The sequence below is a fragment of the Tachysurus vachellii genome, chromosome 6, assembly GCF_030014155.1.
Source record: "Tachysurus vachellii isolate PV-2020 chromosome 6, HZAU_Pvac_v1, whole genome shotgun sequence".
Taxonomy (NCBI): domain Eukaryota; kingdom Metazoa; phylum Chordata; class Actinopteri; order Siluriformes; family Bagridae; genus Tachysurus; species Tachysurus vachellii.
Window position 1 is genome coordinate 19,507,553 of NC_083465.1, and position 14,141 is coordinate 19,521,693.

A 14,141-nucleotide genomic window follows, 5' to 3' on the forward strand; every position below is an offset into this window, starting at 1 on the left:
TAAGAAGCAATCAGTCCACTCACAATGTCATCAATGGTCTTTAGCTCCTTCACACATTCCTCAGCCATGAACCATGTTTTCAGCTGTAGAGAGAGGAAGGCCAAATCCAAAAGGAGCTCAATCCTGCCATAAAAGTTATTGATCACAGTATGACTCAGCTACAGCCTAAATATACTGTATACATGTATAAATTGTAATATGTTTACATAAGTCATGGATAGTCATTGCAAAACAGATTTACCTGCTAGACAATGGGATGTGAGGACTGTGATCTGTGTCAGGACTAAAACTGTTGTTAGTAGATGATTGGGTTTGGACTGAATGAGTCAGCAGGAGAAAAATCTCCCTCAGTTCATCAGATACTTTTCTGCCTCCATTGACAGGTGTGCTAGATTGAAAAATAAAAAAATAAGCTGAAGCCGCAACGTGCAGGGACCAAATTGCATAGAACACGAAAGCACAATTGATAAACTTACTATTAAAAATTGGAATGTGTGCATCAATGTAATTGGCACAAATGAATTCTGTCCCAACAGATGTATCACAAGCTCTATATTATAGAAATAATAAGTTAATATCATAGGCACATCAATGTAAATGGCTTATGGCCCTCATGGTTTTGAAGTCACATATTCAACAGTACAAATCAAGCAACTGCTTAGCACAACAGTGCAGTACATCAAATTTCACCTACATAACCCTGACCCTACAGAAATCTGTAACATGAACTGTTTTGCATATGACCATTGTTTAAAGTGCTTTATAACTCCATGCATGTAATCTTTACATCAATATTAAAATAAAAATAATGATGTAGGAGAACAGAGTCTATGTTTCAGATTTGATCTATTTTAAACAAATGGGACTGGATTAGTGATAAATCTAACCTTTTGGGGCAGATACAGAACATGGACTGAACTCAGTAAAGATCAGCATTTTAGTACAACATTTATCTACGAAGTAAAAATCTTAGTTTAAAAAAAGGAAAAAAATTAACAAACAGCAGGACTTAAGTGTGGAAACAATTTTTTTCTGGAATTTTTTTGCATGCAAGTAACACCAAAAAAGGCATCATAGTTTTTTGGGTAACTAATAAATAACGAGTGAATTCTGTCTATTTCATTCAGTTATGAATTAATGAACTTAATGAACTTCACTGTACTCTCTCTCTCTAATAAGCTCTGCATCCCTAGTGAACTGTTCAAGATGCACGCGCTCTAACATGAGGCCTTCACGTGCCAACTGCGTGGTTTACTCAGTGCGCATGCGCACAAAATAAAAGCGATTTTATACTAAATAAATAAAAACTACAATATTCCGAATTATAAAAATACACTAAGTTTTTATCCTTATGTCAACACTATAAATGTACATACAACATAGTGGCAGAATTAACCGAACAACCATACTAGCATTAGATGTATAGCCGAATACATCACTATAACATTTCAGTATTATACATTAATATAAATTAAGTCAAACAAAAACAGAAATAGAACAGTTGTACTCAGTTAATAAGCACAATATATCTTAATAAAGATAAGTAAAGTAACCAACCGCTAAATAAACTAGCACATCCTCGAAGCACGTGCAACTCTATTGCTCTCCTCTCAGCAGCTCGAGAACGGTGCATTCTGATTGGTCAATCCAGTCAAGTTTAATTAAAGGCACCACATCCCTGTTACAACACGGTGTGATGTTCCACATAAACATAATGTACTAGCCAAGTTACACTTACAATCCTACAACAAGAAAAATCCACTATAGACTATTAGTATTAGAGTTATAAAATAAAATATAAACCATTTCACTATAGCATCACCAGTAGGCCTAATAGTTTCCTGCCCAGTTTCATGTCTTTAAGACCTACAGTTTGGTCTGAGTGATCACTTTTAGTGGAGAACAACAACAACAACAACCCTAATGAATACAATAGGGCATAATTCATGCATGTCACCATTTTGCCCAAAGGCAAATTTCAATACAGAGGATGTGATAATACAATTGCAGCCTTTGAGGGCACCACTATATTAAATTTAAATGCAATACAAGACTTATAGAAATATAATTCAAATTCAACAACAAGCACAAATGAATTCTGTCCCAACAGATGTATCACAAGTAGGGTTGCAAAATTCCGGGAATTTTCAAGGCTGGAAACTTTCCCTGGGAATCAACGGGAATATATGGGAATTAACGGGAATATATGGGAATTAACGGGAATATATGGGAATTATCGGGAATATATGGGAATTAACTGGGAATTTAAAAAAATGCAGAGTTGCCTATAACAAGGAACTTAAATGTAGTTTAAAAAATCTTGCAGCATAATTGTGTTTAAAACAAGATTTAATGCAATTTAAGTTGACTTGTACCCTGCATTACTGGGTCACTTGCACACAGCACACTGCTTACTGGAGGGCCATTGAGGCCACACCCACTGCATGTACTTGCATTTTTCCATAACATGCACAGTAACACTTTATTTTAGGGTCATTTAACTAGTTGCTTATTAGCATGAATATTATTAGAATATTGGCTATTTATTAGTACTTATTAAGCACATATTAATGCCTTATTCTGCATTACCTTATACTACATTCTTAATGGTACCCAATACCTAAACTTAATAACTACCTTAGTAACTTTTAATAAGCAGTATATTAGGAGTGATACCACATGCACACATAATTTGATGACCCTCCCCCACACAATCACAACCCCCTGAAATAAAAAAAAAATCCTCCATATATCACTTAAGGGGGGATTCACCTCCATTTTTCAGGCCTTGACTACCACAGAAGCAGAGACCTTATAAGCTTGAGAAAAAATGCTTCATTTTACATTTTGATTGGGACTTTTTTAGAAGGGCAAGGGTGGGGGATGCTTTCATGTTACAGCTATCATAGGGAAATATGTTTATTACAATCATTAAGTTTATGCTTTTGTGTTACTCAATGAAAGAATCAGTTAAAATTCTACTTACAATTAAATCAGTCAAGACGTCATTTTGCATGCATGTCTTCTTATGACCAAACAAAATGTTTATTTATCTTTGTATATGATATAGTTTATATAAATTTCCCTATATTTCCAAATAATTCCCATAAATTCCCGTAAAGTTTCCAATTTGGAATATTTCCAAATTCCCCAGATTAAGTTCCCGTGGAAAGTTTCCGGAACTTTACCGGAAATTTACCGGAAACCTTCCGCACCTTTGCAACCCTAATCACAAGCTCTGTATTATAAAAATAATACCTTAATATCATAGGCACATCATGCACAATACTTGAACTCATATCAGTTTGAAGAAGGGGGGGGAATCAATGAGTGCTCTGGAATCAGTCAACTCACTTTTTAAGCTTCTGCAGTTTATAGATGGCAAGTAATTTTGGACTTGCTTTCGTTAAAATGTCGGTGACATCTATAAGATCGTGGTGAACCTGTGACAAGTCAAACAGAATAATTAGCACAAAATAGCAATTCTAAAATCTGCAACACACTTGGGGAACTGACACATTGAAAAATATAGGCAGAAAAAAGAAATATAGGCATATTGCTGAGTCCAATACAGTCAGGGATGCTCAGCTGTGTGGGCAGAATGTAATAAAAAGTGCAATTGACCAGAGGGGAGAACGAATGATTTACCTGTATGGAGAAAATTCGGGGATACAGCTCGGGTGTGTGCTGCTCTATAAAATCAGAGGTGACCTTGGAAAAATCAGCAGCATCGTTCTTCTTACCAGCATCCATCAGGCACTCCACAAGGAGTCTGAACATAAAAGCAAGGTGTTTGTAAAGGGAGCCTCAATACATGCCAATAAGATTGCTCAGCAAAAAACAAATGATAAAACATCTGAAGCTTATATTACATCATCAGTTCAGCCCGCCAGGCATAGTCAGGTTCGACTACCTCCTCCAGAGCACTGAGAACCTGTGTGAGAGAGGAGACCAAGTACCGCCGCCAACCAGGCCTCAGGAAAGCTTGCACTGTCTGATGGTACAGAACAGAAGCATTGAAGACTAGAAAATGGTATCTGTATGAGGGAGAGGGAGGGGAGAAAGGGGAGGAGAGAGAGAGAGAGAGAGAGAGAGAGAGAGAGAGAGAGAGAGAGAGAGAGAGAGAGAAGGAGTTAGATTTAACAAATGCAGTTAAAGTTAACAAAGCAGTGTTTTTGATTGTTCAGTATTCACTGTTAAAATGTTCTAGAAGTACTGCAAATAACTTATCTGAATGGCTCTGTTTAGGGCATCTGATGAATGTTGTAATTGTAAATATAATGTATTGTACAGTTTTGTAATGTGAACACAAAATAAGGGAATATGTTATGGTGAGTGTTATCAAGAATGGAACAGAGGAAGAAGAGATGGCAAAGCAGGGATGGGAGTAAAATATTCAGGGCGTGTTGTCTCAAAAGATGGCCAATTGAGAATCACTTTGAACACTTTCTAGCAGTTAAGATTATCTGAACACAGCAGTATGTTGGGGAAACTGAGCCTAGTTCAATTATTCAGTGCTGTTGCTCTCTCATGAGTGCTGCTGTCTGTTCTCAGTACATCTCCATTTCCACAATGCTCTGCCCATTGATCAAAGACATTGAAAAAAGCAAATGTATAACATCCAAGCAATGATGCGCAAAAGCTTAGGCAGATTAGTGATCGGTTATTATGGGTGCAAAGGAGAATCATCAAACTATAGGGCTTATTTGTATCTGCATCTCAATGTTATTTGAAAAGGAAGACCCAGAAGACTCCGTAACCTACAACTCGTTTTAATCTCTCATAAAAAACACATGAGACTAGGGTTTGCACATTAGTATTATTACAGTATATGTGCTTAAAAATTAGTTACAAAGATATTGCAGACTATCAATATGGTATGCTGAAAAAATGGTTGACACCGAATCTTTTAAACTGTACCTCATCCCCTCATCCATCACTAACCACTGAAGACTCACTTCAGATTATAACATCTATATTGTAATGGGATTATGCATAGGGGTATTACTCTGATCAGACTTTTAACTTTTTTTAGATAAATCCTAAAAAAAAAAAAAAAAAGATATTTAATTTAAATCTTAGCTCTTACAGGGTTTGAACCAGGCAGATTATTTTATGATGTTTTTTTTTTAGATAGCAGTTTTTGGTGATACACCAAAAACGGCACAACATTATTTTCTCTCACACTTAAAAAGCATACATTTGATAATTATAATAAAGCAAAGAGATGAGTAGCATAGGGATGAGAAATGTTCCATTCTCCTGCTACCTAAACAGCCTACCTTGGCTTATCTTTGGATATTTCTATAGCCTTCAAATAGTATGTCACTGCTCTATGCATGTCCTCCTGGAAATAGAACACAGAGAAACAAGAAAATGTTGCTTCTCATGAAACACAGAAGAATAACAGAATTATTTTTTTTACAATCTACGGTGTCTAAGCATGCTCTAAGAATAACTACACCCTCATGATCTATGACGCACGAGTTCCTTATATAATGTTACCCATAAGTGACTATACGGCCTCTAATGAATCCAGGAAGCATGGATACCTACCACAGAGGCAATAGTGCATGGTGAGTTCAACTGAGCCTGGCAGAAGTATGCACGGCATAGAAACTGATCAGGTGGGGGTTTGCTCTCTAAGTACATCATTAGGCAATCCTCTGTGATCTCCTTACATCCCAGCTGAAACAGCAACACACACAAGCATAACCAAATACACTCATCGAGTCCAGATGATTAATATTTCAGAATATTTCACACCACCTTATTAAAAGATCCCTTGAGCATGTGATTTGTGCTAATGAGAAGGAAATATAGTATACTATAAGTACATGCTTGCATAATGTATGAGCTTTTAGCTTTTATGACTGTAATAGTAATTATTTATGTTTTGTTTTGATATAATAAAATATGATGTTCTTCTTTCCCCTCGATATAAATGATCAGTAGGTTCCTAACCGGTGCAAGTCCATTCTGGAAATACTACATTTAAGGGATATGATTATAGTTTATGTTGGCAAAATTCTATGATCTCACACTTATTTTTTTATTAAAAAGTCAGAAAATGTATGCTGTCTGTGCGCTACAACTTATTTTTATTCTCTTTTATGACACTGAGAGGTTCACTATTGGCTCTGCGTATTATTACAATACTTCTTGCCATGGTGGGATAATTGGTACAGTAAAATCACATCACAATTTAAAAAGGCATGTGACCAATCATCTTTGCCTGTTTTATCACTCCAAAGCACACAATGTTCCTGTTGTCATTTTCTGCCTGGTAGGGAGTGCCGCATTATTGCAGTAGAGATCTGCACTTAATTCAAACCCTCTCTATTGCAGATTAAAGATGTTTCAGCCATTTTGCAGATAAAGAGCTCCAGTGTCTCAGTGTACCATTCTTTGGTGCTTGTGAATTATTTCAAACAAATCTATTTCAAACTAAAAGCTGCAGTACACACATTCAGAGAAAGCATGTCTGTTTAACACAGCAGTTACAGATAATTGATGATTTTCTGTGTATGAAGTAGTGTCAAAATTGTAATAAAGAGAAAAAATGTAACCACATAAACCACATACCAGAACATCACTTTTTGTTATGAACTGTCAGTATCTGAGGACACCAAACATGCATAATAACAATATTTGATAACTGTAGATGATCTGTAAAGTAGATGAGACATGTCTTGTTCAATATATATGAATAATAATTTCATGCTTTTCTTTACTTAATATGAGGACATGAACCATCATGCTAGATAAAGATGGGAAAGTAAGATTGGTAATACTCAATCTGTTTATAGTATATATATATATATATATATATATATATATATATATATATATATATATATATATATATATATATATATATATATATATATATATATATATATATATATATATATATATGTATATATATATAGGGGGGCACGGTGGCTTAGTGGTTAGCACGTTCGCCTCACACCTCCAGGGTCAGGGTTCGATTCCCACCTCCACCTTGTGTGTGTGGAGTTTGCATGTTCTCCCCGTGCCTCGGGGGTTTCCTCCGGGTACTCCGGTTTCCTCCCCGGTCCAAAGACATGCATGGTAGGTTGATTGGCATCTCTGGAAAATTGTCCGTAGTGTGTGATTGCGTGAGTGAATGAGTGTGTGTGTGCCCTGCGATGGGTTGGCACTCCATCCAGGGTGAATCCTGCCTTGATGCCCGATGACGCCTGAGATAGGCACAGGCTCCCCGTGACCCGAGGTAGTTCGGATAAGCGGTAGAAGATGAATGAATGAATATATATATATATATATATATATACGTGTGTGTGTATATATATATATATATATATATATATATATATGTGTGTGTATATATACATATATATATATATATATATATATATATATATATATATATATATATATAGTTGTGTATGCATACAAGCTTTTGTCCATCTGTGCACAATTTGTTAAATTCCCTCTCCTCAATGCATCAGTGGAAAAGGCCACCCCAGAAAACTGGTTAGTGCTATTAGCTCAATAGTGGACCATTCCCAATGCAGCAGTGCATACTACAACATACTACCCAGCTCATATTTTTCACAATTAATCATCTTCTTATCCTTAATTAGTGTTGCATCCTGACCACATTTCCACACCAAATTTCTCACCCTCAAAAATGACATTGAGGATTTAAAAAGAAAATCCCAAAATTCACCTCATGCACCAAAATTCAACTCATGTGTGCAGGATACACACTACCTTGCCAATACCACCCTAGTCTCACCATTATTCTGAGAATGTCTGTAATATGTCTGCAGTGGTAGAGCTAACTCGGTCCTGGAGAACCCTGTGTACTGTACAATCTCAGAGAATCTTCTGTACTCTAACATACCCGCTTTAACGTAGGAGCAGGTGGGAGGTGTGGAAGAACTCCATGTCCAGCAGAAAGCCCTGACCTCAACCCCACTGAACACCATTCTGCTAAACTGGAATGTCAACTGGAATGTACCCCAGGCCTCCTCACCCAACATCAGTACCAGACCTCACTAATGCTTTTGTGACTGAATTAACAAAACACAGCCACACTCCAAAATCTAGTGGAAAGCCTTTCCCAAAAGGAAAGAAAAGTGGAGCTATTATAATATGAAAAGGGAGCTTACATAAGTAATAGGCTGATCAAAAAGCATGTGCTGGTGCAGGGGCATAGATTACGCGGGGGACATGTCCCTCGCACTTTTTATAAAAAGTAAATTCGTCCCCCTCACTTTTTTAGTGGAGAGTTGTGTTCACCACATGTTGAGGTTTTAATGGAGCAATGTATATAAATGCAGAGTGATTTAAAATTCAAAGAGACAAGAAAGTTTAAGATAGTCTATACATGACGTTCACGGCAATCAGTCACTCACTTGTCACGTCATCATCACGCGCCCCAGTACTGTAGCTCGAGTCGCACCCGCGGTCCAGCATTCGGTTACGATGAGCTCAAAGCGGCAAAAAACGCTTCACTCCTTTTTTATAAAAATGTCAAGCAGTGTAAGTTGGCATATGGTATCCGAATTGTGTTGCACAATGTTTAGTAACTCTGCCTGTTGCTCTTTTTGAATAATTAGCAAGTTTTAATTTAAAGGATTATGAGGAAAAATAGCTGCTTTGACAAACGTTATATAAACTCTTTTATAACGTCTTTTGTTTTAACAAGTGTGTTATCAAAACCCTTCAAATAAGAATAAAGATAATGTTGAACTGAGATTTTACAGCATGTTTAACTCTGCCAATTCTACATAATATCAAGTATGTATCACTGTATGTACACGACAGAGACGAGGACGACGAATAGTGACATTAAAGATGTCATTTTAATAATCAGACCAGATTAAACTGGCCACGATCCATTTTTCTTAATTTACTAATTATTTTACATGGACATCACTAATAACGTCGCTGCTGTCGACCAAAACATCTCTGAGTGTGAAAAGAAGAAAAAACGGTCTATTGAAGTTAGTTACCACCATGTATTAACACATACACACACACACAGACAAGCACAACCTCAAATGAAATATTCACTAGCATAGTGCACTAGATAACAAGGGCTAAATGATGATGTAGACTAGTAAAGTGTCATTTCTAATGTTTTAGTAAACATAAATTAAAGAAAAATCAAATTCATTTTTGCTGGTCGATTTGCTCTTTTTGTTTGTATTTTTTGCATTAAAATCGTATGCAAGCGAGGCTTCTTTTTATATAAATAAATACATGTGTTTTCGCAGTATTCTAGCTTGGGATGAATGTAATGAATAGAATTAAAATTAAAATAATGATTTAATTGTAATGTAATTGTTTCTCAAAGAAAATATCATGCACTGTTTTCATCATTTGTTTTCATTATGCAAGCTAACATTATATGAATTATGACAATTTGAGGAAATGTTTCTTCAACGTGTCAATATTTATGTTGTGTTTTGAACGTACAAAAAAATTAAGTATTATTTGAATGTGCAAGTATCCATTACTGTGTGCCATGTACTGTGCATACACAAAAAATACAATTTGAAATATGTAAACAATACATCTTTGTACTTTATATTCAAAAGGGTACACATCACTACCTTAGAGTACCAATGTGTACCTTAATGTATACATTTTTGGGGTTAAATAGGGTACAAAGATGTCCTTTTAAGGGTACTGTCCCAGTGGCAAGCTGTTCTATTTCTTTCTTTCTTTCTTTCTTTCTTTCTTTCTGTTTTATAATCATATATAATCATAACGCATATAAGCATGATTTAAAAAAAATCATGATTAAAATAAAACCTGTCATTTACACAAGGGTTAACTGAAAAAAAAAAAAACAGATAACACTAGACATTTCGTCCCCCCCACTTTTTAAATGATGGCTACGCCCCTGTGCTGGTGTGATTAGTGGGGCACCTTAGCCCAGTGGTTAGGGTGTTGGCTTACTGATCAGAAGGTTGTGAGTTCAAATGCCATGTCCACCAGGTTGCCACTGCTGGGCCCCTGATCAAGGCCCTTAATGCTCAATTGTACAAATTGAAGTAAAAATGTAAGTCACTCTGGATAAAGGTGTCTGCTAAATGTCAAAAGTGTCCAGAAACTTTAGGCCACATACTCAATATTTCAGGTATAGCTGATAAAACTACATTTAACTGAAAGGTGGATGTAGTTAAAAAACTTTAGTTATAAATATTCTATTGAAATGATGTATAATTTTGATATTACATTGATTTGGCTGTGTAGGAGACTCTCGAAAACTGAAAGAAGTGAGCATCTTGGCACTAAAGGTGACCAAAAGAGAGCAAGTACCTCAGAGTAATTTACATTTAGTTAAAGCATATTATATAGTGCACAAAGGACAATTTTGCAGCTGGGTGGATGACTGCTTGAGGGGAAGGCAGGAGGATAAATAAATAGGAGGTTGTGAAGTGCTTACCCTGAGAGCCTGTTCTGCACACAGCACATACAGCTCTGGGAGGAAACACCGAGTATCTGAGACAGCGTCTTTAATGGTAGCATAAGCGTCTCTCAGAGCTACAGGATCTGCAAGACAAGATGTTTATTATCGTGTCAGATTAACTTCCCTAAATAAGCTGTAAACCTATTTAAACATAGAGGGTTTTTTTCAACTATATGAACGCGGAAAATTACAAATACGAAAAAAACCCGCTTATGTTTAAAACAACAACAACTGGAGCCATTATTACCGTCTTTATCCTGTGATAGTTTTAAATATTGTCGTATCTGGAGGTCCATAGTTCGTGTGAGACACTGACACTAGCTAACGGCATGTCATGAGCTGATTAAACGTGTCTCGTGTTCCGAAAAACACATTCAAACACAGATTAAAAACAACCGACTAGAATTGATGTGGCAGTTTTAACCTATGAAGCTACTCTAATTAATTGAATTTAAGGTTTCTATGTTCTAAGTTAAGGTGAAGAAGCTAACTGCCGAACTAAAAGACACTTCGGATTCGCGTGCCTGTTACTAAGACCCGTATCCCAGCAACGACCGAATGCAGAGCGCGTGTTCTCCGGAAGTGCAGCGTTGAATTATTTCTCAGTGTAACGCTGTTTTTCACTGTGCTTATTTCCCAAAGCTCATCTACACTCAGTAATGTTGGCTAAATGACTTTGAAGCTTAGGTGTAACACTGGATGTGGTAGCGTGCGTGGTGGTTACGGTGTGTTGTGTCCTATGGCTGCGCGTGGGTGTTGATTGAGGGGCTGTTGAACAGAAGGTTCTGGGTTCGAATGCCACTGTTGTGTCCCTGAGCAAGGCCCTTAACCCTCAACTGCTTAGTTGTATAAAAATGTAAGGCTGTAAATATATAATGCAGGTGCAAATAACAAGATATACCTTTATTCATCCCGCAATGGGGAAATTTCTCTGTTACAGCAGCAAAGAGAAAGAAATGCAAGTATATAAAAGAATAGAGACATAATATAATATACAGTATACAAATCATAATGTATAAATACAGAGAAGAAAAAGAGACCACGAGTAAGTAGTTACACTAACAGACATATTGCACACAGGTAATATTGTACGTTTTTCAAAATTTCTGTTATTGCACGTGTTGTTTAAAATACTTTGTTATTGTTATTATTGCAGTTAAACAGTAATAACAGTGTGTATTATAGTGACTGGTTCACTGGGAGCAGCTTTGATTGTAAAGTCTTATAGCAGCAGGGAGAAAAGAGCGTCTGTATCACTCCTTCAGACACTTAGGATCTTAGGAACAGTCTGTCACTGACGGAGCTGTTCAGAGCTGAAACTGTTTGATACGGAGGTGAGACTCGTTCTCAAGCAATGATGATAATTTTGCTATGCATATGCATGTGCATGTATCTTGTATTTTTACTCTGTGGTCATTTCATCTGGCCCTTCCATCACACCCAAACCCACTTCTCCAAGCTTGTGTCTCGAACGATTTCCCAGTACTGGAAGTAAGAGGCCTAAACATCGCATGATAATGAAGACATGTTTTGCCCAAACCGCCTGCAGATCCCTGACTTCAGCCCCACTGAACACCTTTGGTATAAACTTTTGACATAGAATGCTGACCATGTGCCAGGCCTTCACCCCTGACATTGCTACACTAATGCTCTTGTGGCTGAATCAGCCATCTTGTTGTTATAATAGTCATCAACAATGATAACAGTCTCTAATTGGACATGTCCCAAACTATAGTGCCTAGGAAAAAAGGGATGCAATGGTAATGATGATAATATGGGTGCAAATGTGCTCTTTCACACAGTCTAGGTCATGATAGAAATTTTCATCTCACTACGCAAGGATTTCATTTAAATTTAATTTAGGACAACAAAAATAACAAATTTTTTGAATACAATGTAGTGTTGATGAACCTTATATAATGAGAGAGAGAAAGAGAAAAGGAGGGAGAGTGCTGAGGCACTGAGGCATAAAGTATATATTTTAGATACTTTTAAATGCATTTCAAATAGGCCTATTTCTGGCAAAGGGGGAAAATCATTTGTGCTCTGAGACTGTAAGAACAATTAGATTATTTTATTTAGCTCTGTGCACCTTTGATTGCTTGTCTCATATATCCTTTGTAATCTTAAAAGCCAACGTATTTCATGTTTACCCATAAGTCTTTCTTTGGCTTTTATTTCTCTGGCTGTTTTGCAGAATCTTTTACTTGCTTTTCTGCGCTGCTGGAGTTTCTTGGGTGTGCAGTATTGTTTTGGGCCATACAGACAGCAGGGGAACATGTTTTCAGGCAATCACTACGGCTTTTTTAAAAAACCTCTATACCCACCAGTGGAGATATAAAGTACATTACACAGCCAAGGCTGCTCACAACCTGGCACATCTAGGCAATATCCGTCTCACTGTATACTACTGCTTTCACATAGAACATAATTAAATCAAATGTAACCAGAAACATCAGCATATGAATGCAGTTTATTAATCCATGACTCATGTTTCCGTTATTAATACCTTTATTAGACTCAAAGTCATTTTTTAAAAGTATTGCTTGCTGAGAGATGTGTGTTTAGAGATAAAAGATATGTTTTCAGTTTAATTTTAAATGACTAGGGAATGAAAAGGATTGATGCATTCACTTGGATTTAATAGCAATTCCGAAGTAAGTTACACAATTAGAAAATTTACTAGGTAACATAACACTGACAAAAAAGGACATAAAAACAGGATACTAAGACAGCACTTCTTTCAGATCACATTATTTCACCTGTTATTTTACATTGTTTTTCTACTTATAGTGCTATGTTTTCTGTAACAGCTGAGCATTAGAGCCCTTATAGTTTCACTTCTTGACTTCGCATGGGTATCTATAAACAGAACAACCAAGAAATAACTACAGAATTAAATATATACACTTATTATATATTATTCACCTCAATGTGTGTGAGCTGAGCATGTAAAATGAAGTACCTTTCCTACTGTTCCACACATCAATTGGTTTTGGCACATTTGTACAGCATCAGGTTTCTTTTCCAATAACAATTTTCAAATATTTTTGAGAAAAATATTGCCAAGAATATTGCTATACAATCACTCTGTTCACTATTCAATATGTTTATGTGAACCCCACAATGGTGACACAGTGACGGACGGTTTTGTCAACTCCATCTCCAGATTATTTTCCCATAACAGCATGCCATGTCAAGGATTATTTCTTATACAGTATAACCCTCATCATCCGACAGCAGTAGACTAATATCTTTGTCTACACACAATGCCTTTTTGGAGGTCTAATCTAAACAGCAGCAAGTTGTTTTCAGCAGTCTTGCAGGATACAACTGGGAAAATCTGTCGAACATTGAACATTGAATCTTAGTATGTACTTAGTATGTACTACGTGAATCCTCCACATGTGTGTTTGCCACTGCACTTTTACAGCATGCACGTTTACATTTATGGCATTTTGGCAGACACCCATATCTAGAGCGACTTACATTTTTATCTCATTTATACAGGTAAGCAATTGAGGGTTAAGCTCAGAGGCGCAGCAGTGGCAGATTGGTGGCCCTGGGATTTGAACTCATGACCTTCCGATCAGTAATCCAACACGTTAAACTCTAGGCTACCACATTCCGCATGTTCAGGTGCATTGTAACAGCTACCTGTGTTTTGTTA

The 14,141-nt window shown here is 36.6% G+C and overlaps 1 protein-coding gene across 1 annotated transcript in view; it reads right to left on the minus strand.

The window, feature by feature from the left end:
* Positions 1-10,818, minus strand: part of LOC132847462 (cilia- and flagella-associated protein 46) — a 78,314-nt gene extending 67,496 nt beyond the window's left edge. Inside the window, exons 1-9 of the mRNA XM_060872758.1 lie at positions 10,719-10,818; positions 10,448-10,554; positions 5,557-5,688; positions 5,283-5,347; positions 3,873-4,037; positions 3,649-3,772; positions 3,355-3,443; positions 242-388; positions 24-123 (exon numbers count right to left, since the gene is read on the minus strand). Coding sequence (XP_060728741.1) covers positions 24-123; positions 242-388; positions 3,355-3,443; positions 3,649-3,772; positions 3,873-4,037; positions 5,283-5,347; positions 5,557-5,688; positions 10,448-10,554; positions 10,719-10,767 — 978 coding nt within the window. The 5' untranslated portion in view covers positions 10,768-10,818. The remainder of the gene's footprint in view (positions 1-23; positions 124-241; positions 389-3,354; positions 3,444-3,648; positions 3,773-3,872; positions 4,038-5,282; positions 5,348-5,556; positions 5,689-10,447; positions 10,555-10,718) is intronic.
* Positions 10,819-14,141: the final 3,323 nt, after the last annotated feature.